The sequence below is a fragment of the Rhipicephalus sanguineus genome, chromosome 2 (assembly GCF_013339695.2).
Source record: "Rhipicephalus sanguineus isolate Rsan-2018 chromosome 2, BIME_Rsan_1.4, whole genome shotgun sequence".
NCBI lineage: Eukaryota > Metazoa > Arthropoda > Arachnida > Ixodida > Ixodidae > Rhipicephalus > Rhipicephalus sanguineus.
This window is the reverse complement of record NC_051177.1, coordinates 3,285,554-3,309,359: the sequence shown is the minus strand read 5'-3', so window position 1 is coordinate 3,309,359 and position 23,806 is coordinate 3,285,554. Positions and strand designations below refer to the sequence as shown.

At 47.3% G+C, this 23,806-nt stretch overlaps 1 protein-coding gene across 1 annotated transcript in view; it reads left to right on the top strand.

Annotated features, from left to right (window-relative positions):
- The first annotated feature begins 7,427 nt into the window (after positions 1-7,427).
- LOC119381026 (fat-like cadherin-related tumor suppressor homolog) overlaps positions 7,428-23,806 on the top strand; it is a 179,645-nt gene continuing 163,266 nt past the window's right edge. Inside the window, exons 1-2 of the mRNA XM_037649020.2 lie at positions 7,428-7,627; positions 8,765-9,370. Coding sequence (XP_037504948.1) covers positions 7,480-7,627; positions 8,765-9,370 — 754 coding nt within the window. The 5' untranslated portion in view covers positions 7,428-7,479. The remainder of the gene's footprint in view (positions 7,628-8,764; positions 9,371-23,806) is intronic.

The window sequence follows — 23,806 nt, the reverse complement described above, 5'->3', positions numbered from 1 at the left end:
TCCAGGCGAAGGATGACGCACTGCGTGAAGCTCAAGCTCTAAGAAACATGAACGGGCAGTCCACTTCAATGGAAACTAAGATGGCCGAGATGCGATTGAAGTTGTGCGAGGAACAGACTGCTCGTGAGCGGGAGCACAGAGCCCATAAAAACAAGCTGAAGGAACTTCAGCGCCTGCTTATTGATGAACGAACTCATCGCGAGAACTTCGAATACAAATAAAGGAAGCCATGAGGAAACCTGCACAGGCAGAATTAGGAAATTAGTACGAGTTCAAACTGAAGAAGCTGACTCAGAAGTTGGACAAGGTGCAAAAATGGCTGCTTGCGTCAGAGGAGGTTCTACGACAGACTTGCTCAAAGCTGCTCAAGAATCAGCAGTTGGTTGCCCATCAACAGCAGGACGAATTGGAGAAAAGAAAGAGGCAGCAAGGACATACCGTGGATTGTCTGCACAAGGAGTCGATAGGAAGAAATGCGCAGGTGGATAGCCTGGACTGCCTTCTGCAGAGGTTGTTCCAGGCAGCAGGAACACACGATCGGTTGCGAGTGCAAGACCGCTCTGCCACCCAGCGGATTCGAGAATGCCCTTCACTGCTCAACCAAGATGATGCATACTCAGAAAATAATATGGGCATCAATGACAAGGCTACAAAACAGCGTTCACAGGACAGAAAACCCAAGTGGGAGGACATTGCTGGACCATTTTTGCAAGAGAAGTCTGCTACTGAAACAATCAAAGCAGCACGTGCTCCAAGCGGTCTGTTGACCTGATCGCCTACATCTGCGAGCTGACTGAAAAGGGAGACCTCAGTGTCCACGCCAAGTGGCGAGAGAATCTTCGGCAACTGAAGGATGAGATTGAAACGCTGACGAAGGTGCCTCAAGGCTGCATCGTGGAATCGGATGCATCAACGTGTACGGAGGCCTTTTGTAGAATACAACACCGAAAGCGCCTGACCGTCCAGACGCGACACCATTGCGCGGTTGGGAATGTGTTGAATTTCCCGCGTTCAGCCTGCTTCGGGCCAGCAAGAGCGTGCGCTTGTACTACCAGGAATGAAGGAGCCATCTTTACGTTCTGGGCTCGTGCGGGCGCTAATAAACATCTGTTTGAGTTCCAAAGTCCGTGTCGGTTTTCCTGTTTGCCATATATTCTACAGCATCCTTAGAATTGCTGCCACTCGTTAAATTGATAAAATCAGCCACAGACACGCCGGAATGCCGACATCTGCAATCTTTCGAAGTGCGCGCTCGTTGCATTCAGTGGCGGCCATTTTTGCTTTTCACTTTGATGATCGTGCAACTTCAGATCGTGTTCAAAAATCAAGGTCATGCAGGAAAAAACAAACTATATGAAGAAAAAAGCTACAGTTCTTCTTCACGGCAGATGGTGCAGTGTGTCCATGAATGGCATGGAATATCTTGAAAGCAGCAATTCAAACCATTGATAGCGGGCTATCGATGTTCTATGGGTACAACACAGAAAGAGTGAAGGTTGACTGTTCTCCTCCGAGTTTTCGCTGTGTATATTAGTTGTGGCGAAATGCAGTGGTTGTGCATTTTTTCTTGAGGACAGAGGTAAGTTGTCAGTTCATGATTTGGAAATGCATGCCGTATGTGCTCAAGCCCATCCTTTGGTGAATTGAATTTCCTTTTCACGAGTCTTTAACGATCTACCTTTATGTAAGTACTTTTGCACAGACGCTGAGGGCTGGTTGCCGACTGTAAACGCTTGTTTATTTAACAGGCTGTTATCTTCTGCATATATATCAACACTTTCCCTGATGTCTTGGGTCATTTCTTGTAATTTGTTTCCATTTTTGCTTCTCTCTTAATCTTTATTCCCATTTCTTCCCAATCTACTCATTTGAATTCAGTGAAACCTTTTAATACGTAGTTGCCGGGAGCGCAGTATAACTGTGCACTAAACGGTAGTAAGCACTAACCACCAAGTACAAGTTTGTATCTCCTGGCGTGTGCCGATGCCACCCAGAATGAAACAAATGCAATACCACATCAGATGTTGCCTAAAGTACCCACTCCTTTTCTTTCTTTATGTTGTGGGGTATTGAAAAAGCTCTCGCAACACAAGACACAGTCACGCCGTCGAGCAACAAACACGTGTATGTTAATTAACTGCTTTTACAATGGCGAGCTCGCCAGCTTAAATAAAGAATAACTAGTAACAGGCCAAATAATCAAATACATAATGCCAATACAACACACAGACAACAAACACGCACAAAACACCAAACCCATACAATGTACCGTGAATGCGGCGTTGCCGACGTAATGATGTAACTTTTGGGTTTGGGTCTTGGCATTCCCCCTATGCATGTATCTTCTCAAGGGGTGAAAGGAAAGAGAAAGTGCTGTGATAACTATTGTGGCTGTGTTTATACTTAAGGATTTGCTACAGGATATTTGTGAGAACCCAATGTAAGGTGAGTACTCTGAAAGGTGTTGCAGGGCCTCTTTAGCAAATTTAATAGTTTGTGCTCACTGTGCACTGGGGCCGCATTCTGAGATGATCACCTTTTGAGATACTGCCAAATTGTCGCCTTTGATGTATGCTGATTGGCTAGTGAGCGAAACCGGAAAATTGATTGCACCGTCTAGTATTTCCAGCAACTTCCGGTGTTACGGTGCCCTATAGTGCTCTTGACGTGTGGATTGGACACACTTTTTCATTGTTGGTTGTTGGTAGAGTCTAGCATATCAGTGTATAGACAGTAACTCCTAGTAGTGTAGGTGGGCTCTACAGTGCTCCTGACGGGTGGATTTCAGTGTTGCGGAATGGGCGCCTCCATTCCATTCCAATTCCATTCCGGGGAATGAGAACTTGCCATTCCATTCCTTTCAATTTCTCAGAATGAAAAACTTAGCCCATTCCCACTCCGGGGAGTGGCCGGGCAGTTAAATTCCATTCCTGTAATTCCTTAACGTAGGAAAGGCACCAGTTTTATCAAGTTAAGAATGAACGCCCCATAACGCTGATGTCATCAGATGCATTAAGAACTGCGACCAAGTTGCAGTTCTAAGATTCTAATTAGACACGCCCAAGTAATTAAACACAGAGTTGAAAATACTTCCAGGGACATGGCACATACCTCTACACTCAACTTGGTTTTGGGAGATGTCTCACAAATATTTGCGATGTGAGTGAAATGTATTATGTTACATATGTGGAACGTCTTTCCCTTATTCGGAAAAGTCAGTGAGTAAGACAATGATAAAAGTCAGTTTCACCGAAAGGTCGAAGCAACGACCGATGGCAATAAATTGAAATGTTATACGAAGTACAGCTATAAGCTCACTCTTTTAGCAGGCGACCAGGCGTAAATGAACAAAATGGATGCATTACGAACTGCAACGCCGCTAAGGGAAAAAAAATATCACAAGGCGTAAGGGGGGGGGGGGGGGGTATGCCACCGCCGTAGTTCCGCTCGACGGATACCAACGGCATAGAGCCGCGGTTACGCGAAGAATAAAGACAATCTTCGGAGCAACACAGTCTGTATAAGGACAGAATTGTAGTAGGTGCATTGCTTATAAATGTACCGTGCTTGTAATCAGCTAAGCCATTTTAAAAATACTGCTTTATTGTTAAATTTGAGCCTCTGACAATGTTTGAAGTTTAAAAAACAGCGTGTAGACGAAAACGTGCTCTATTTTCTGAAAAAGACGTAATTCCATTCCCATTCTATTCCATGCAAAAGACACTTAATTCCATTCCCATACCATTCCTCCAAGTGTTGTCCCCATTCCGTGCCAGGGTCGTGAAAATGTGGAATGATTCCGGAGTCATTCCAATTCCGGGGTGGCAACTCCGCAACACTGGTGGACTTACACACTTTTATTTTTGGTTGGTGGTAATGTCTAGCATTTCAGTGATATAGACAGTAGCTCCTAGTATTGTTGATGGGCTCTACAGCGCCCTTGACGTGTGGATTGAATACACTTTTTCATTGTTGGTTGGTGGCAAAGTCTAGCATTTCGCTGATATTGTTACAGGTTCGGAAAGATGACTCAGGTATGGGTGCTGAAATGACACCTAATGGAGGAAGACGACAATGTTGTTGTTGTGGGTTGGAGTCTGGAGCTGCTCTGTTGGCTTAAAATCCTGTCCGCTCCGTGCAGCATTAACTCGATCAGTATAACTGAATAAATCCTCCCCGTAACAATATAGACAGTAGCTCCTAGTATTTTAGATGGGCCCTACAGTGCTCTTGAAGTGTGGATGCCCACACTTTGTCATTGTTGGTTGGCGGTAAAGTCTAGCATTTCAGTGATATGGACAATCGCCCCTAGTATTGTAGGTGAGCGTTACGGTGCTCTACAGTGCTCTTGACATGTGGATTGAACACACTTTTCATTGTTGGTTAGTGGTAAGTGTAGCATTTCAGTGATTTAGACATTAGCTCCTAGTATTGTAGATGGGCGTTATAGTGCTCTACAGTGCTCTTGACATTTGGATTTAACACACTGTTTCATTGTTGGTTGGTGGTAAAGTCTAGCATTTCATTGACATAGGCAATGGGCTCGTTAAGTTAGCTCGCTTGAACTCAAAAGGAACATGCTCGAATGCGCTCGTGTATGACGCCTTCAGAGCTTACCTTAACGGCGATTTCCGCCGACTGCCTTCGGGGGCATGAAAGCGTTACATGGCGAATGTTATGTTGCTTCCGGGATAGGTTCTTTGCAGTACATTCCACATGGGTCTCCTTTGCACATGCGTGGCCACGCCTGGCAACCATGGGCAGCGCGTGCTGGCACCCGCCTCACGCAAACACCTGGCCTTGGAAAATATGTGCAGCGGGCGCTAGCAGACGCCGCACGCCGACGGCTATGAGGACCCAACTAAAAATGTCGCTCTACAACAGCCGAAATCAAGCTTAGAAGAATAGGAAAAAGAGACGAAGGCTCCCACGTGGGCACATTTGAAAGAAGTATTGGGCGTGCAGCTGCTACAATGGACGATTATATGCGCTGCAGGCAGACATCCACAGACGCCCGCGACCCATGCACCTTACTTCATGAAAATTTTAAGGGTCTGTGCTTGTGCTACTTCACTCCATCCGATACAAATGTTACTTCAGTGCATTTTGAAGGTGAAAACTTCAGCGCTAACCAGGACGGAACACGCGCACTGCGCCAGGGCTCGTCTCATTTCTTTGTAATTCGTCCTCGTTTGTGCTGACGTTCTTACCTGCCAAGGTATGCAGCAACTAGGCCTATTAACGTGAGCATTTGAACGGGTTGGTAATTCATCTAGAACATCGTCTTGATGGCTTTCACCTTCCAGTCGTCTCAGGCAAATGCGTAAGGGACCCTGAGATTTTTTGTACTTCAGTACAGACCATTTCATTGGGACATCTTTGCACCTCCGTACGGTAAACGTCGTAAATACGGCAACATCTACCGCACGCAAATGTCAGTCGCTACTGACAAATCCCGCAGGTGCCTCCTTAATACATCTTCTTCAGGTGCTGTCGCCACTGCAGTCTCCACAGTGCCTCGCGCCGCAGGAAAACTGGCACGGAATCTGCTCTCAACAAGTGTTGAGCGTAGTCACAGTGGCCAAGCGGCACTACCCCTACGGTCAGTATATTCTAGGGACCGTACTACCGCACTACCACACGCCCGAAATATGCCTGTGCTCGGCCGCACTCGCAAGGTGCGTGTCTCCGTTGCTAGGCGACGGCCACGCATGCGCAAAGGAAACCCACGTGGAACATACTGCGAAGAACCTCTCCCGTTGCTTCCGCGGTAGGAACGAGGGGGGAAGGAGAATGCAGGAGAGAGTCGGAAGCACGTCATTTTTCTGGAAGCCGTAGCAGGCGCAAGCTCTCATACATGCTTTCGTGTACCATCTCACGGTTGAAGCGCGTAGAGCGCACTCCATAATCACGCACCGGAAGTCACTTTTTAACCGTTAAGTTTACAAGCGCGCTCCTTAACTTAACGCGCCCAATAGCTTCAAGTATTGTAGATGGGCGTTACGGTGCTCTACAGTGCTCTTGATGTGTGGATTTTAACACACTTTTTCATTGTTGGTTGGTGGTAAAGTCTAGAATTTCAGTGATATGGATAGTAGCTCCTAGTATTGTAGATGGGCACAGTGTGACTGCTGTGTTTTCAGTGATCGTTGTATTGCAAGCGCATGTTTTCTTTGATGTGAATGTGCCAACAGCATGAACCGTGCGCTGTTCATGTCATCTAACATGCATTGGCAAGATGTTGAGATGCTGAGATGATGTTGCTGTGGCCGCACACCACGGCTGTACCCTGAGTGTGCCGTTTTCAACTCTCAATATAAATACATTTCAAACAAGCAGGAAATATTTAAAAATTATGTGGTGCTTTAATGAGAACTAGCAGACAGTCAAGTCAAGGAAGGTATAGGGGACGTCATTTCTAGTGATTATGGTATAAATATGAAGAAGGTGAAGTGGACAAAAAGACAACTTGCTGTCGGCAGGGACCGAACTCGTAACCTTTGCATAACGCGTCCGATGCTCTGCCGATTGAGCGATGGTGGCGGTCGTCCTCCCGTACACTTTATCAAGTATATTCGTGCATTTAAAACCTGGAAGTGTCAGCCAGCGCCGCTTGTAGCGACGACAGCGAATGTGGAACACTTTTTTTGCCTGCTGGCGTCACGTACCACATGATCTCTTTATGAGCTGGCAACTGACCAATAATCCCTCGCATACTACATGAAGGCTTCGAGTCTGCCTCAACGAGTCCCTTGAACGAAAGAAGGAGGCTCATTTCTTTTTGTTAGACAATCAACCCAAGGAAAGTATAGGGGACGTCATTTCTAGTGAGTATGGTATAAATGTGAAGGAAGGTAAAGTGGACAAAAAGACAACTTGCAGGGACCTAATCTGTAACTTTCGAATAATGAGTCCGATGCTTTACCAATTGAGCTACGGCTACGGTCGTCCTCCCGTACACTTTGTTAGGTATGTCTGTGCATTTAAATCTGGGAGTGTTAGTCAGCTTTAAACATTTACACAAGAAATGTTGGAAGAACTTTCAGCACTTTTATTTCAAGTAGCCAGAGCCAAGTCTAGTCTCTGTGCTCACTCTTGTGTTTTAAGACATTCTAAATCACCCACGGCCAGCTGAAGATGACATCAGGGGTGAGTAGTTGATTCAATTGTTGAACATGTCAGACTATGGCAGGAGAAGGTGGAAGCTTGGAGAGAGACACAGGATGTCGCTGGAGTTTCAAAAAGTGGTCTTCTTCAAGGTTGCAACTTGAAGTTGCAGTATTGAAGAAAACAAGTCTGCTTGTCAAAACGTTAGCTCTAGCAATTTTCATGTCAAACTATACTTCACACGAGGTGTCACCTAAAGTCTCAGAATATGGCTCCTGTTGATAGCTGTGATCATTTGGCTGCTACCCTATTGCAGGGAACCCTCCTTTGGAAAGCCACGCTGGTGTGGCAGTCAAGGTGACTGATAAAGCCATGCCCAGCTTTGGCCAGCATTTCTACACTGCTTTTGTGGCTGAAAACATGACGCCTGGAACAGCACTGCTGACAGTGGAAGCCAAAGGGGCCCATCCGCTTGTCTTCACTTTGGCCAGTGACCACTTCGCCATTGATCGTGCCACAGGCAAGTCTGCTTACGTGCTTATGACCTGCAGACCAAGGCTGCCCCGGCTGAACAACCTTCAAAACACACTGCATAAAGTAATTACTTGCATACACTAATGCATCTGTAGCCAGCAGTGTTAGTATTGAGGCTGTTAGATTATGAAAGATATCCTAATTAAGTGAGAGTCACAACTGCAAATATACAACAGATTCACTGAAATATGTCGAACCCACCTATTACAAACCCAGATATAACGATCTATTGGTTATAATGGTCACATTTCAGTGCACTTACAATTTTCCTATGCTACCCATTGAAACTGCACCCGCATATAGTGAACATTTTTCTAAGCCTCCTACTTATACAATGAGCACTTTAGACATGGTCGTGGTGAAAATATGGCGCATACTAAGTGAAATAGAAAGTTATAAAAGGCCTTCTAAAGCATGAGAAAGGCGCGCGCTCGTGTGTGCCTCGCTCCAGTTTACTCGCAACGCAGATATTGGAAGCTCACTTTGCAGGCGTTCTTTCAGTGGCTGAATGGCAGTGAGGAAAAGAAAAGAAATAGAGGCAGCATGAAGCCTTGTGGTCAGTTTTGGCACGGCAACCTTTTCCGACGCTGTTCCCTGCAACTACGACCACCTACGATAAACCAAACAAGGCCTTGGAACGTGAGAAGCCATAAATGCAAGAAGCGATGACACAATAAATTTTCGTCGCATAAACTTGTCGACGCCACAATGTCCCGCAAAAAGTCTTCCGTCTTTTTGGTAACGGCAGAGACTGGTCAATCGATCTTTACGACTTCCGCACGATTGCGCCAATGCCTTCGCGCAGAAGCACCAGAAAAGAGTGAAGGCAAGGTGGTGGCCGGCAATGAACGTGCCATTATGACTTATCGCTGATAGCTTTATCAGTCATCTGCAGCTCGGCTGCACGTATGACTTAAACTGTGCGGATGGAGAGCAGTACAAGTGCGCCATGCTGCCATTCGCAGGTTCACCACCACCATGTTGTGCAAGACCGCTTTGTAGAAGCTAAAGTAGCTGACTGGTGTCGTCACGCTTGTGAATGAGACCTCCAAGTGGAGTTGCAATGTGATGATGATTTTCATTTTATTTTTGACTCATGGACACTCGTAATGGAATGGCTCAGGTGTGCTGTCCCTCGTGGAGCTGCTGGATTACGAGAGTCAGCCACGACATGAGCTGCAGGTGAGGGCCACTGACTCCGTGAGCGGTGCCCACTCTGAGGTGCCCGTCACCATAAACGTGCAAGACGTCAATGACTGTGCGCCACTGTTTGAGCAGAGCTGGTACAATGTGAGTGTGTCTGAGGCCACCCCCGTGGCCAGTCCTCTTCTGGAGGTGCGTGCCAGTGACCGGGATGGGCCCCAGCTGGAGCTCAGGCTGGCGACAGACTACGACACCTTCCTCCTGGAGGCACCAGGTGTGCTGCGACTGCGTGCGCCCCTGGATCGAGAGGCACAGCCAGTGCATCGGCTGCAGGTGGTGGCATCGGACTCGGGCCACCCTGCACCACTGAGTAGCACGGCCCGCATTTGGGTCACTGTGATCGACATGAATGACAACCCACCTGCCTTTGCACAGCCGGCCTACACTGCGGTCGTGGACCAGCGGTCTCATAAGGGTCAATTCATCGCAAGGCTGCTCGCCATGGATCCTGATGTCTCAGACCAGTTGTCCTATGCTATGGTTACTGGCAATGAGGCACAGCTCTTTGCCATCAACCAATCAACAGGTGAGCCTTGCTTGCAGCCCATTTCTTGGTGCAAATCAGTATTTGTGTGCAAATAGTTGCATTCAATATGAGCTGCAACATTTTCACCGTTCCAAGAATCTGCTTTGCATCACCTTGTTTCGTACACAAAGGGATTATGCACTGACCCACTTTGCAGCTGTTGCTTCCTTGTGAAACAAAACAGAAAAAGAGCACACCAAGATTGCCTACGAAGCTGAGGTGCGCCATGGCCTAGTGATCGTTGACAAGAGCTCCGTCGTATGTCTGTTGCTGGAATGGCAAAATCTAGGGATGGGCGAATAGTAAATATTATTAGGTTCAAAGCAAATTCAGTGTGAATGGCAATTTGGTCGAATAATTGCAAATCGAATAGTTCAAATAGTATGTATCCCATATTATACAGAAAAAGAAACTTTTTTGTTATGACCCAACTAACTAGCACAATATTTTGAAAAATTGTAACTAGGCATGTGCAAATGTCACTTTTAGGTTCAAAGTCAAGTGTAAGCAATTTTGAATGGTATCGAGGTTTGAATAGCAGTAGGGGTGCAAGTTATAAGTGGTAAAATATGTTACATGGTAAATTTTACTATACCTAGCAGATGTAGCAGTGTTGGAAGCACTGGGACATGGCACGCCCAGATGAGCATCATCGTCATCATCACCTGGTGCGCTCGCCATGACGTGGGTGACGGTGCGAAAAAAGTCAGCTTCACCGCAAGGGTGAAGCAATGAATGCAACAGCAAGAAATCCATCATAAAAACACAGTGCTAATTTAAGCATGGACAGGGAAACATCACACTAGGATGGGCGCTGACTGCCAACAAAGCTTTTATTGTGTCTTCACAGCTATATAGCTTATGAAAGGGGGGGGGGTTTAGAAAGGAAGATGGTTGCAGTTGCTCGTGGTACTGAGGATAAAAGCAGATGGGTAGACAGTTAAGATTGCTGTAGGAAGCTGTATTCCTTATCAGAAAGAATGAGTGATGAGGCACTGACACACACTGAGCCTTTGCCGCATCATCGTGAAAGTCTCGAAAATTTCTCGAGCGCGATTGTCTTTGTACTTGCGCACTACCTTGTTGTCTTGAAGCAGAGGTGCGCACCTGCATTTGGCACACTGAATCGCCAGATTACTGTCGTGCTTGTTCGTCACGTTGTTCGCATGTTCCCGCAAGTGATCGTTTAGGCAGCGTCCGGTCTGTCCTACGCCGGTCTGGCTGCTGTCCGGTCTGGCCTGCTGGGCATACGTGCCACGCTCATAGAAGCAGCTTTTGCCATTTTCCTTGGCCCATTCAAGAATCGTCAAGCGAGCCATTGCACTAGGAGCCCTCAAAAATGCCCTCACCCGCTCCTGCCACTATGAAGTTAACCACAGCTTTCGCAAGCAACTGGTGCGCTTCAGAACAAGCAGTTTTCCAGAACCTCTTGTCGTTAGCAGAAGTTCTCCTTCAGGAGCTCCAGTCGCCCAAGGCAAAGGCTTGGCCCGAACTTGACAAGTCGAAGCTAGCGGTCATCCCATACGTGCTTGCGGTCTCCCTCCAAATCAAAAGGGCTGCAGGGCGTATTTTCGGCCCCCCAAAAACTAGGGTCTTTGTGCAAACTTGTGAACAGGAGCCACTGTGACCGCAATCCCTGCAGGACGAACCAAATTTCGCCCCTAGTGGAATGCAAAGTGGGAGTAGTGTATGAAATTTCTACCACTTGGCGGTAGGACATACATAGGCCAGATCGGACGCAGCCTGAAAGACTGCTTTTCACTGTGCCAAATGCAGGTGCGCACCTCTGCTTCAAGACAACAAGGTAGTGCGCAAGTACAAAAACAATCGCCCTCGAGAAATTTTTTAGACTTTCACAATGATGTGCAAAGGCTCGGTGTGTGTCAGCACACCATCACTCACCCTTTCTGACTAGGAACACAGCTTCCTACAGCAATCTTAACCGTCTATACCCATCTGCTTTTATCATCAGTACCACGTGCAACTGCAACCATCTTCCTTTCTAACCACCTCCCCTCCCCTTTTCATATGCTATATATTTGTGCACGCACGATAAAAGCTTTGTTGGCAGTCGGTGCCCGTGTCATGAGTAAGGAGAGGTCGTATGGACGACAAAAGCGACGATGTAGGAAGAGAAGCACGCGGAACAGGCACAAGCACGTGCATGGTAGCACACGGCTTGATGCGCGTCACACGAGCCGTAAACGAAGGCAGCAGTTTGATGAGCTGGCAGTGTTTGCGTGGCTACGGGAGAAGAAGATCGCATTGGCAGCTATGTTCTGTCGACGAGAGGCAGCGGGCGTTTGATTCCGGAGGCCGTGACGCTGGCACTCTGTGGCGTGGCCGTTGACCTCGTCGACATTCAGGCGAGGCTCCTCGGAGGTGCTGCAGCACCAGTGGCAGTCCCCTTTCGAACTTCGGCCAGCAGCAATCCCCGGAATGCCACGTCAGTGACGGCTACCGGGAAAAGGCTTACGTCAGCATGGCTGACCGTTACATGTCGGAGTGACGATTGAAGAGGATCGTCGGCTACAGCGGTTGACGGAACCAAGTAAGAGTGTTCCATTTAGACTACGATTTGACGGCGAGGCTTAAGTGGCCAGACAGGCTGTAGTTAAGGGTGCTAGTCGGATGTTTGCAAGTACTGAGTTAGTTTACTGAGTTAGTTTATTTTTCGTATATTTCTTAGTGTGTTTATAAGTTTTCCACTGTTAGTTGAGTGTTTGAGTGTTGAGTTTTCTTCTAGTTTTCCTGTTTGTAATTAAACCATGTTTGCTGTGCCTACCTGCGCCCTCGCATTCTATTTCCAAAGCACATGCCCCCGAGATCTGTGACAAAACAATTGGCGAGCCTGCCAGGATTGGAAGATTCCAGGATCATTTCGTTTTCTGCCCAGACACTGATACTCGGAGAGTGCGGAGATGGATTTGGAGCGCTCGACGGCGGTAGCTAAAGGTCTTGGAATGACTAAGGAGGAGACCTTGAAGTTTTTCGAAAATTCCCAAAGAGAACAGGATAAGCAAATACAGTCAAATCTCGTTACAACGAACACCACATTAACGAACATTTCAAATTAACGAACTTTTAAGAAATCCCGTGCCGACTGCTTATAGTTTCAATGTAAAAATATTTCACTACTACGAACTTCAGAATAACGAACATTTCAGAATAACGATCGTTATTTAATTCCCGTGTAATCTTAACAACACCTCAGTACTACGAACTTATATCCCGAAATGCGAGGATTCTTAGATTTCAGTGTATCGGTCATGGCAGTCGGAGCTGTAAGGTAGCAGACGACGCAGCGCGAAGAGCGGACGCCCTCCCGCTAAAACCTGAGATGGCACGGGAGGAGAAAGACGCGGGCGGAGAACTTTTTTTTTTCCCCTTCGTTGCGGAGGCGACAACGCATCAGGTTTTGTAAAGGCCCAACCGCATGCATAGCACGCGACTTTCGAGCGAAGGCGACTGCGACAAACGGGCTCCGTCGCGCTGCTCGATTGAAAACTATTGCGCGCACGCAGGCAAATTATGAAAAAGAATTACAGAGTAGATGAATGACAACATGCCAAATTTATTATTGTCTTGTTTGAGATAAAGATGCCATAAAAGCGTTTCGGGACTTCCTTTTTTCGCAATCTTATGTTTAACCGCGGCAGTAGTATCTGCTGTGATCCCATGGGGCGCCCGGAAGCGTACGCTGCCTACGCTACGTCGCACTTTGCAAACTGCGTTATGTTGGGGTTAGTCCACGAGGCGCATCTCGACAACGTTTCCTCTTGCTGTCATAGAACGTTTAAGAAAAGCCGCAGCGCCTCACATCGTTGCTTCGCAGGGAGAAGGGCTACCTCACACGACGACGATGTTGACATTGCAGCAAGCTACCACCAATGCAGCAAGCTACCACCGAAACATCAAAACGAACCGTCGATCATAAATAACGACAAAATACGGCCGCTGCCTCGCTCTCCGCGTGAGATGGGGCTGTAAATAAGGTAGTCTATAACTTGCATTCCTTGAAGTACGCGCCGATTGGAAGCATCACGAGCAAATTGCAACCGAAGCAAGGGTCAGAGATGCTGCCATGCGATGTTTTCTGGCTTTCCAGAAACCTGGGATGCTATCGCGGAACGATTCTATTTCAGATTCCAATGCCTTTCGTGCTTTTCGCGCTTGGCCAGTGGTCAGAACGACGGTCCGTCCGCGTTATCAGCGCGATCAGCCAGCCGTGTGGGATCGGAAATAGCATCGTTTCGCGATTGCACCCCTGCGACAAGCGACGGCGATGGCAGTGATGCTACCGCTGCGCCAATTGCGCCAGACTGCGCCAAAGTGCCCTGGCTGCTACAACCTGCTACATTTCCTCAAAATTTGGCTGTTCTGCGCCAAGCCTGTGCCAAAGGGGTGTACTCTGACTTTCAGAAATGAAACTAACTACATGAGGTTCCCCCATTGAGAGCGACATCGCGCTGTACGCGGACGTACGCGGACGTTCTCCATGAGAGTGATGAAAATGGAGACAAAATATATCAATATGGTGTTGTCAAGCGGACGAAGGAACTGCGTTTTGTTTTTATTTTTTTGTAATCAAAGCATCAACTGTAGGCAACATGGCGTAGCAGCAGTCAAGCGACATGCAGCCATGAAACGGCACATTGATGCTACCAGTCGTCATTGAGACGCTTCAGGTGGGCTGCAGCGGCCGAAAACCATCCAGCCGACTTTGGAATTCGGCAGTCCATGGAACGTTTTGCAGTGTGACCGCGTGACAAACGCAGAAACTCAGTTTGTGCTTGGCATGACTCTCAAGGGCATCCCGTACTCATGGGCAGACACAGCAACTGCCTTGTTTCCCAAGTTATTTGGAGATTCCGAAACAGCGAAGCAGTTTAGTTGTAAGAGGTTCAAGGCATCCTACATAGTGATGGCCTCGGGCCGTATTTCAAGAAACTTGTGCTTGACGAGCTGAACAAGCCGGATGTGGTTTTATCTGTTAGCATTGACGAGACCCCTCATCCTGAACAGAGGTGCCAACAACTTGATGTTGTAGTTAGGCATTTCTTCAACAAAATGCAGCGAGTTGTGGAACACCTACAGTCTTTCCGGCTGGTCTCTGTGACTTCGGAAATTTTGGCTAGTGAAGTGCGGAGAGCAATGATGGACCTGCCGCAGAAAAATGTCATTTGCTTTTCTACGGATGGCCCTAATGCAATGAAAAGCTTCAGAAAAAAGATGCAGGAAGCATACCCTGACATCATAGATGTAGGAGAGTGCTGCTTGCACAAAGTGCACAACTCATTTGCCCGCGGCTTGAGTGCTGTTGGCTCGGACGTCGACGCTGCTGTGGTCGATGTTTATTACTTTTTTAAGAATTCTTCGGCTCAGAATGAATTGTTGAAGGCAGAGCACCTGCTCCAAAAGCTAGTTTTGCTGCTCCAAAACGCAATTTTGCCTGCTCCAAATGCTGCTCCAAAGTGGCCTAAGCCAGTAGCATCACTGCGATGGATGGCCCTCCGCGACAGCAAATCCTGTCGGCCGTCGCTCAAAACTCGCGTGCATGCAGTTGGGCCTTAAAGGATTGCAGCGATGACATGGACGACGATGTCACGGTAGCACCCGAAGATCGCGACGAGTCCGTGTCGGCCACAGATGCGTCGGACTACTTGAGGAAACTCCGCATATTCATAGAAAAAAGCGGAACAGCGACCGAAGCGGCGGATAAAAATGCGGACGGTCTAGAATCGTTCGTGACGCAGAGTTTGTGCTGCACCCGTCAAAAAAACGATCACGGACTATTTCAAATAAACGTGCCTTGTCTGACGTTCACGTGTGCATTGTTGTGAGAAACGAGTTCAAGGACGTACCGTTGCAAAGGTAGGACGTTTGCGTTACTGAAATTCTATTGTTATGGTAAATTTTTGGGTTTTCACTATAACGACCTTTCAGAATAACGAACATTTTTCCGCGGTCCCCTGAAGTTCGTTATACCGAGATTTCACTGTAGCACTGAAGGAGAGGGAATTTGAACGTGAAAAAGAGCTTCTCGAAATAAAGTTGAGACTAGCGCAACTTAATGGTGTTCCGCAACACGACCAGAGTGTCACATCAGCATCCTCTGGCTCGCAGTCACCCAAAACTACCCGCATATATCCGAGAAAGTTAACGGCTCCATTCGATGAAGGACTTGGATGCCTATTTACATAGATTTGAACGGATTGCCACGAGTCAAGGGTGGGACAGAAGGGAGTGGGCAACAGCACTGAGCCTTTGTCTGCTAGGAGAAGCCTTAAGTGTTTTTGGCTGAATGCCCGCCGATGACTCCATGGACCACGATAAAGGCAAGAAAACACTGTTGCAAAGATTTAGGTTGACGGCGGAAGGCTTCCGGGAGCGGTTTCGTGGGTGCAAGCCAGAGAATGCAGAGACAGCAAAGCAGTGTGTGTCGCTTGTCAAATTATTTTGAAAGATGGATGGTGATGGCGAATGTAGAAAAAAAACATATGAAGACGTATGTGATTGCATGGTCGTGGAGCAATTCTTGAATTGCTGTACTAACAAGTTAAGTATTTTCCTGAAAGAACGAAAGGTAGCCTCACTTGATGATGTAGCAGAGCATGCCGATCAGTATTTGGAGGCCCAGGGACTCCGGAACCTATGGAAGGCAAGTGAGGGCGGTGACAAAGCAGAACGAGGTGAGACGGAGGGTAGATCGAACACGTCACAGTGACCACTCAGGTGTTTCCTGTGTAACTGCATTGGGCATCGGGCTATGAATTGTCGAGCTGGAGATGGTCGTTCACATCCACAAGTAGTAGTGTGTCAGTTGTGCAATAGAAGGGGACACTGGGCGAATGAGTGTAGGTCAGGGACTACAGACAAAGTAGCCTGTATACTGGACTCCCAGGGCGGTAGCACGAAGGAAGTTGGGACTACAGGCAAAGTAGCTTGTATGGTGGACTCACAGAGGGATAGCGTGAAAGAAGGGCAACAGGCGCAGAAAGAAGAGTCAGGAAAGAACGAAATTAAGCTTTACTCACAAGGAGATTGGTTACCAGTCGTAGACGGAGAGGTGCATGGACAAAGGGTGAAAGAGATACAGGCACAGATATTGTTTTGGTGAAAAGGAGCTTAGTAGACGAATCTAATCTAACAGGAGCGTACGCAGCAGTCATTTTGGTGCATAGTTCGGTGAGAAGGCTTCCAGAAGCTCGGATAAAAGTTGCAAGTCCATATTACACAGGTTGGGTGACAGCAAAGTGCTTGGGGAAGCCCATCTATGACCTGATTTTGGATAATGTGCCGGGAATGAGGAAAGTAGATGAGTGGTATGAGGAAAACAAGGATGTGGTAGGTGCACAGAATGCAACCATTGGTAGAGTAGTGGAACAAAAGGAGAGTTGTAAGAAGGAATCACGCCACGAAAGTTTATGAGAAGTGCAGCCGCCAATAGCCCAAATCACGAGGGCAGCAGCAAAGAGAGCAGCATGCAGAAGCCACAAGCTTGAAGGTGGCAACCATGCGGAGTATAGTTATAACCCCTATGGAGTTCCGAGAAGAGCAGAAAAAGGATGAATCGTTGAAGGGCTGTTTTCAGAAGGTAGGGGAAGCCATTTAAGAAACAGCGAAGTAGGAATGTACTTGAGTTCCAAATACACGATGGACTATTGTATAGGAGATGCCAGTTTAGTTCAGAAAGGGAAGTACCACAGCTGCTGGTACCCAAAGCTTTCAGGGCATCAGGGAGTTACTAGAGTTACCGAAGAATTCTTTTGGCCTGGGATTCAGTCAGAAGGTATGGGAAGTCCTGTGATATGTGTCAGCGCACAGTACTAAAAGGGAGAGTAGGCAGAGCTCCGTTAGGGAATATGCCCATGGTGCCCTTTCAAAAGGTGGCTATTCACCAGCATCAAGTAAGGGCAATCGATACGTACTGACATTAGTAGATATGGCAACTAGATACCCAGATGCGGTCGGATTGAAAAAGATAGACACCATACATGTAGCAAAACCGCTTCTAGAGGTGTTTTTTCGGTACGGTGTGCCCAAAGAACTGGTGAGTGACTGGAGGTTGAATTTCACTTCAGAACTTATGAATGAGTAGAATAGGCTATTGTCAATCGAACATAGGCTCACTACACCATATCATCCTATGTCTAATGGATTGGTAGAAAGATTTAATGGGAAGCTCAAGACTATGGTAAAAAGGATGTGTCAAGAGAAACCTAAGGATTGGGACCGGTATTTACCTGCATTACTTTTCACATATTGAGAGGTGCCCCAAGCAAGCCTAGGTTTTTCACCATTTGAAATGATATATGGTAGAACAGTAAGAGGGCCATTGGCGATTTTGAGAGAATTGTGGGCTAATGAGCAAATTGAAGCAGAGATGAAAACCACGTATACATATGTCCTGGAATTGAGAGAAAGGTTAGAAGAAACGTGAAAGGTGGCGCACGAAAGTCTTAAGAGCTGCACAACAGCGATACAAGAAGTATTATGACTGAAAAACAAGGGAGCGGAAGCTGATGCCGGGGATAAAGCTTTGATTCTACTCCCAAGTGATAACAACAAATTACTGATGCACTGGAAGGGTCCATTCATAGTAACGTGAAAGAGGAGTGAAATAGATTATGAGCTACTGGTACACAACAGTAAGAAAGTATTCCACATAAATATGTTAAAAAAATATGAGGAGAGACATCAGCCGAAAGGATTGGAAGTGGCCTGCATGGTAGTTGCAGAAGAGAAAGACGACATCGAAGTGGAAACTTGTAACTACAGTAAGAGCATGGGGCTGGAGAAGGTCGTTATCAATCCATCTCTGGGGATGAAAGAAGCAGCGGAGCTTCAAGCATTAAATAAATTAAAGAAATATGGCAAATCTGACCTTCCAGGGAGAACTGATGTTATTGAATGTAAGCTGGACTGTACTACTGCGACACCAGTTTACGTCAAGCAATACCCTTTGCCGTTGATGGTACAAGAGTCTATTGAAAAGGAGGTAGACGAGATGCTCCGCTTAGGGATTATAGAGAGGTCGACATCACCTTACAACGCACCGTTGGTGGTGGTAAAGAAACCAGACGGTTCCAACAGAATTTCTGTAGACTTCAGACGGTTGAACCTCTGGCGGACTCTGAACCTATAGCGACAGTGGATGTGCTTTTTGCAAATGTCGGTGGAAAAAAGTTCTTTTTGAAGCTAGATTTGACCAAGGGGTATTGGCAAATACCCATGGAGAAAACATTCAATGAAAAGACGGCGTTTTCCTGCACACGAAGACTTATTCCAATTCAAGTATATGCCGTTTGGACTCAAGACTGCTGCAGCCATTTTCACAAAAGTGATGAGGAGAGCGCTGCACGGTATTAGGAACGTTGAGCATTATATTGACAATATTCTTGTGGCTACAGACACGTGGCGGGAGCTTTTGGAAACACTGGAAATGCTCTTTTGAAGATCACAGGAGGCCAGACTGACAGTTAAGCCAAACAAGTGTGAATTTGCGTTCCAAGCGGTGACTTTCCTTGGACACAAGTTGGGCCTGGGCCACATCGCCACAAAAGAAGGCATTCTTGAGAAAATTCAATTAGCAAGGACACCGAAGATCAAGAAAAAATAGTACAGTCATTCTTGGGGTTGACAGGATTTTATAGAGAATTCATACCCCGATATGCAGAGATAGCAGCCCCTCTAGTTGCATTAATGAAGAAGAGAGCCAGTAATGTCGTGAAGTGGACAACAGTAGAAGAAAAAGCATTTGATGCAATAAAGGAGAGTATGGCCAAACCGCCTGTCCTATTGGCACCAAACCTCTAGCAGGAGTTCGTCCTCCAGACAGATGTATCAGAATGAGCGCTGGGAGCAGTCCTGTTGCAAGAAAAGGACCGCAGGTTAAATCCTGTATTTTATGCGAGCAGGGGATTAAACTCTGCAGAAAGAAATTATTCGACGGTGGAAAAGAATGGCTTGGCGTTAGTATGGGCTGTCAGAAGGTTTCACATCTACTTGTTCGGAAAGAATTTCAAGGTACAGACGGGTCATCAACCGTTAGGGTTCGTAAACAAGGCAAAGTTGACAAATGGAAGAGCAATGCGATGGAGTCTTGCACTGCAAGAATACTCATTTAGTGTGGAATATGTTAAAGGGAGAGAAAATGTGGGGGCTGATTTTATGAGTAGAAGTTGTTGAGGGGCCAAAATAGAAGGTGTAGAGGTTTAAACAGGGAAAAGCAAAACTTGTTAAAGCTAAGAGGATGAAATGTGAAAAAGAGGTTATAGAACATGCACGGTGATGTATTGATGTGTGTGGTGCGGTGGATAGAGCGATAGGGACGATTGACTTATATAGCAGTGTTGTGAAGTGACCAGCGAAGTGTGTGTGTGGCAAGTATGTGGTGAAGTGTCAAGTGGAAAGGCCTGCGAGTTGACAAGAAGACATTGCAACCGTTCAAGATGCACAGTCATTACGACAAAAGAAAGAAGAGTAGTTTTTTTTTTTAGAAAAAAAAGCTTTCGAAAAAAGGGGCCTATGTCATGAGTAAGGAGAGGGCTTATGGACGACGAAGTAGGAGGAGAAGCACGCGGAACAGGCATGAGCACGTGCATGGTGGCAGACGGCTCGATGGGCTGGCAGTGTTTGCGTGGCTACGGGAGAAGAAGGTCGCACTGGCAGCTACGTTCTGTCGACGGGAGGCCCTGACACTGGCACTCCGTGGCATGGCCGTTGACCTCGACGACACTCGGGCGAGGCTCCTCGGAGGTGCTGCAGCACCTTGTGGCAGTTCTGGACGCACCAGTAGCAGTCTCCCTTCGAACTTCGGCCCCAGCAGCAATCCCCGGAATGCCACGTCAGTGATGGCTACCGGGAAAAGGCTTACGGCAGCATGACTGACCGTTAGATATCGGAGCGACGATTGAAGAGGATCATCGGCTACATCGACTGCGGACCCAACACAACGGAGGCTGGACTTACGGCGGTTGACAGAACCAAGTAAGAGTGTTCCATTCAGACTACGATTCGACGACGAGGCCTAAGTGGGCAGACAGACTGTAGTTAAGGACGCTAGTCGGATGTTTGAAAGTACTGAGAACTGTGTTATTTTATTTTTTGTACATTTCTTTAGTGTGTTTATAAGGTTTCCACTGTTAGTTGAGTGTTTGAGAGTGATGTTTCCCTGTGCATGTTTAAGTTAGCGCTGTGTTTTTATGATGGATCCGTACCAATGAGCTCGCGTCCAAACACTTTTAAGTCAGCAAGAAATAGTTATGTCATACGAAGTAAGGCTAGCAGCGAACTCTCTTGGATCAGATCTCGCAGAACTCTACGAAACACTGGTGTAAGACAACACGGCTGCTACAGGGAGCTGAGCAGTTTTCATGCTGTCTCTTGTCTCATCATAAAATAAGCGGGCCGTTTGCTGATGTCTCCTGAGAAAAGGCGTGTGCCAGCTATGGCCACCATACGGCAGCACTAGCGACCGCACCCTCATGATCAAAGTTCGCCGTTCCTGCTAGAGCGATGCAGCACCCCCTCTCCTAGCTCTCTCCATGCTCCTTCTCCCGATGAAAGACGGGCGGTGCATTTCCTCTCTGCTTGGGGAGCCATCAATGGCACGTCTCGTACGTGGGGCAATGTCATTCATTCATTCATTCTCTTTATTTTCCAGAATAAAACAAAAACATTCATTGTGGAAGGTCTCCTGGGCTAAAAGCTGTAATAAAACAGCTTGGCCCAGGAGACCAATTACATGGCAATAAGTGACAGCTGAAAAGATTTGCAACAAATTTACAAGTCAATCACACATGGTAGAAAACAATTATTTACATAAAACATATAACAATACCCGTGTAAGCGTAACAGGCAATTATTTTTTGAGGCAAAAGGTGACACTAACAATGAGGCCTCCCCAAACGTTCCTACCACATCTCGGTCCCCTACGTTCCGGGAATCAGCGAGCAACTGTCCAGGGTGCTGGGGAGGGAGGGCATCCAGGTAGCGCACAAAGCCGGGTCAACAATCGGGCGACTCTTGCCAGGGCCAAAAGTCCGGTTGCCAAAAGAAAGATTCTACGGGTTGGTCTACGAGGTTCCATGCACGGACTGCAACGCCACTTAGATTGGTGAGACAAAAAGCTTCCCCGAAAGGATATGGCAACATCGAAACGATGTGCGTAGCTTCAACGCTGTGCGAAATGCTCTCGTAGAACACAGCGAAAAGATGGACCATCGCATCAATTTTGGCGACGCCCGGGTCATCGACACGGAAGGCAGCCACTCAAAACGACAGTTCTTAGAGTACTGGCATATCCAAACAGCACCTGGAAATGTTAACTGCTCAACTGGAACCTTACCGAGTGTGTACGTTCACGGTCTACGGAACCAGTGGAAAAAACACCGCAGCAACAAGAATGGTGGGAAGAAGGACAGTGGAGAGGAGGACACCACCAAAGAAAGTCGCTAGCTTTGGAGCCAGCCGAACAGTCACCCCTGAGGAAGGGACCGAAGCGGTCCCGAAACGTCGGGTCAGTTATAGTTGTTTAAATTTTAACTTTGGAAACTTTGGAGTATAAGTGGCTGGAGAGTTTAATATTTTTTCATATGAAAAAAAAAATTATCGCAGGCTGTGGAACTCATACATATATTGGATTTCAGTTATACTGTACTTGCGAAAATATGTCGATGTCGGCGATAAATAACCAGTGTTGGCAATGTGACGGACAGCTTTCTTCTGCAGAAGCAATATTCTGTTGATGTTACGTTGAGTTGTAAGCCAAACCAGACTGCAGTAATTTATAGTATGTGATTGAAACCATGCTTGATTTGTGTAGGGAGAATTCCTCGACAGAGCTCCCATAGTACAAGAAAGTGTCATGCATGAACGGCTTAGATAAGATGAAAATGTTACGTTCTGAGACAGTATCTGAGACAGTAGCCGAAGACGGTGAAGCACGTGGCTGAGCAACAGCGGCAGCATACGTCAGTGGTGCTGTAACAGGCGGTTGAGTATGACTTGGTGGCAAGGCCTCGGCAACTTCCGATTCAATGACGTGACGAAGGGAAGGTGACAAGGGCGCAAGCGGCTCGGATGCTCTCGTGATTATAGATAGCTGCCGTGCAACCTCCTCGCGAATGTACTGCTTGATGAGTGGCAATAAAGCAGAGTGGTTGGTGGTGTCATGGCGAAAGTCCAAAGATGAAAGATCTGCTGTGTCTTGAGCAGTGCAACGTGTGGAAGCCCGGTGCCTACGCAGCTCATCGTAGTTCTGGCAGAGCTGAATTACATCGGCGACCGTCTGGGGACTTTTTGCAGCAAGCATCTGGAATGCACCGTCATCGATGCCTTTCTTGATGTGCTTGATCTTGCCTGCCTCGTCGAGAGTCGAGTTGACGAGCTTGCAGAGGAAGAGCACATCTTCGATGTAGCTTGTGAAAGTCTCATCTTTTCTCTATACGTGGCCACGCAAGCGCTGCTCAGAACGAAGCCGACGCACGGCAGGACGGCCAAAGACCTCCGTGAGAGTTGTTGCGAATTCTGACCAGGTAGAGAAATCGCTTAAAAGTTCACATTTGTGAGCTTGTCGCTGGCGTTCCACTTATTGTAAACGCTCACCAGTTCATACTCGGCAATCCAATCTTCGACATCTTGGTTGTCGGTACCACCAAATATGGGTGGATCACGTTGCCGGAGTGCGCCAGGGCAGAAGACAGACGCAGGCGCGGGATCTGGAGTGCCCTGAGATGGTCCCGAATCATTCATCGCGAAAGGTCGTCATAGTGTCCGGCTACGAAGTTCCAGCAGTTCCAGGGTGAGGACCAGATGATACCCCGCACCTCCACCAGTTCAAATGTGGTGTTTTACAGGCAGCAGTTGACCCGACGAAGCAGCGGTTTACTTTGCCCAAGGGCTAACACGAAGCATGCCAGCGACCACAGCATGTCGTCTTCTCTCTTGCTCGAGCCCCGTGTCCACTGCTCGAGCCCCATGTCCACTGCCTTCATTACAGCCGCGATAAACTTCAGTTGGCAGTCAGCGCTACGTGTGGTTGTATGTGTGCCTTTTCTGTCCTGGCCTTTGCGCTGTTTCCCCTACGATCCAATATTCGAATATAAATTGAATCGTAGCGCTGCGAATAGTTTGATTTCTCAAATAGGGAAACCTTGTTAATGTGTACCTGATGGGAACGCGGCATAACTACGCACTAAACGGTACAGTATGCTTTAGCCACCGAGTGCAAGTTTGCATGTTCTGATGTGTGCCGCTGCCACCTACCAAGAAATAATAAATGCAATGCCAAAGCAGATGCTGCCTACATGCAGTGGCTGTTGTGGCCTTTCCTTCGATGCACAGGGTTCGGAGCGCACAACAGAGCAGCTAGACACAGCCCCCAATGCATGTTTGCGTGTCCGTGCCGCGACCTGCCAGTGAGAAAAACTC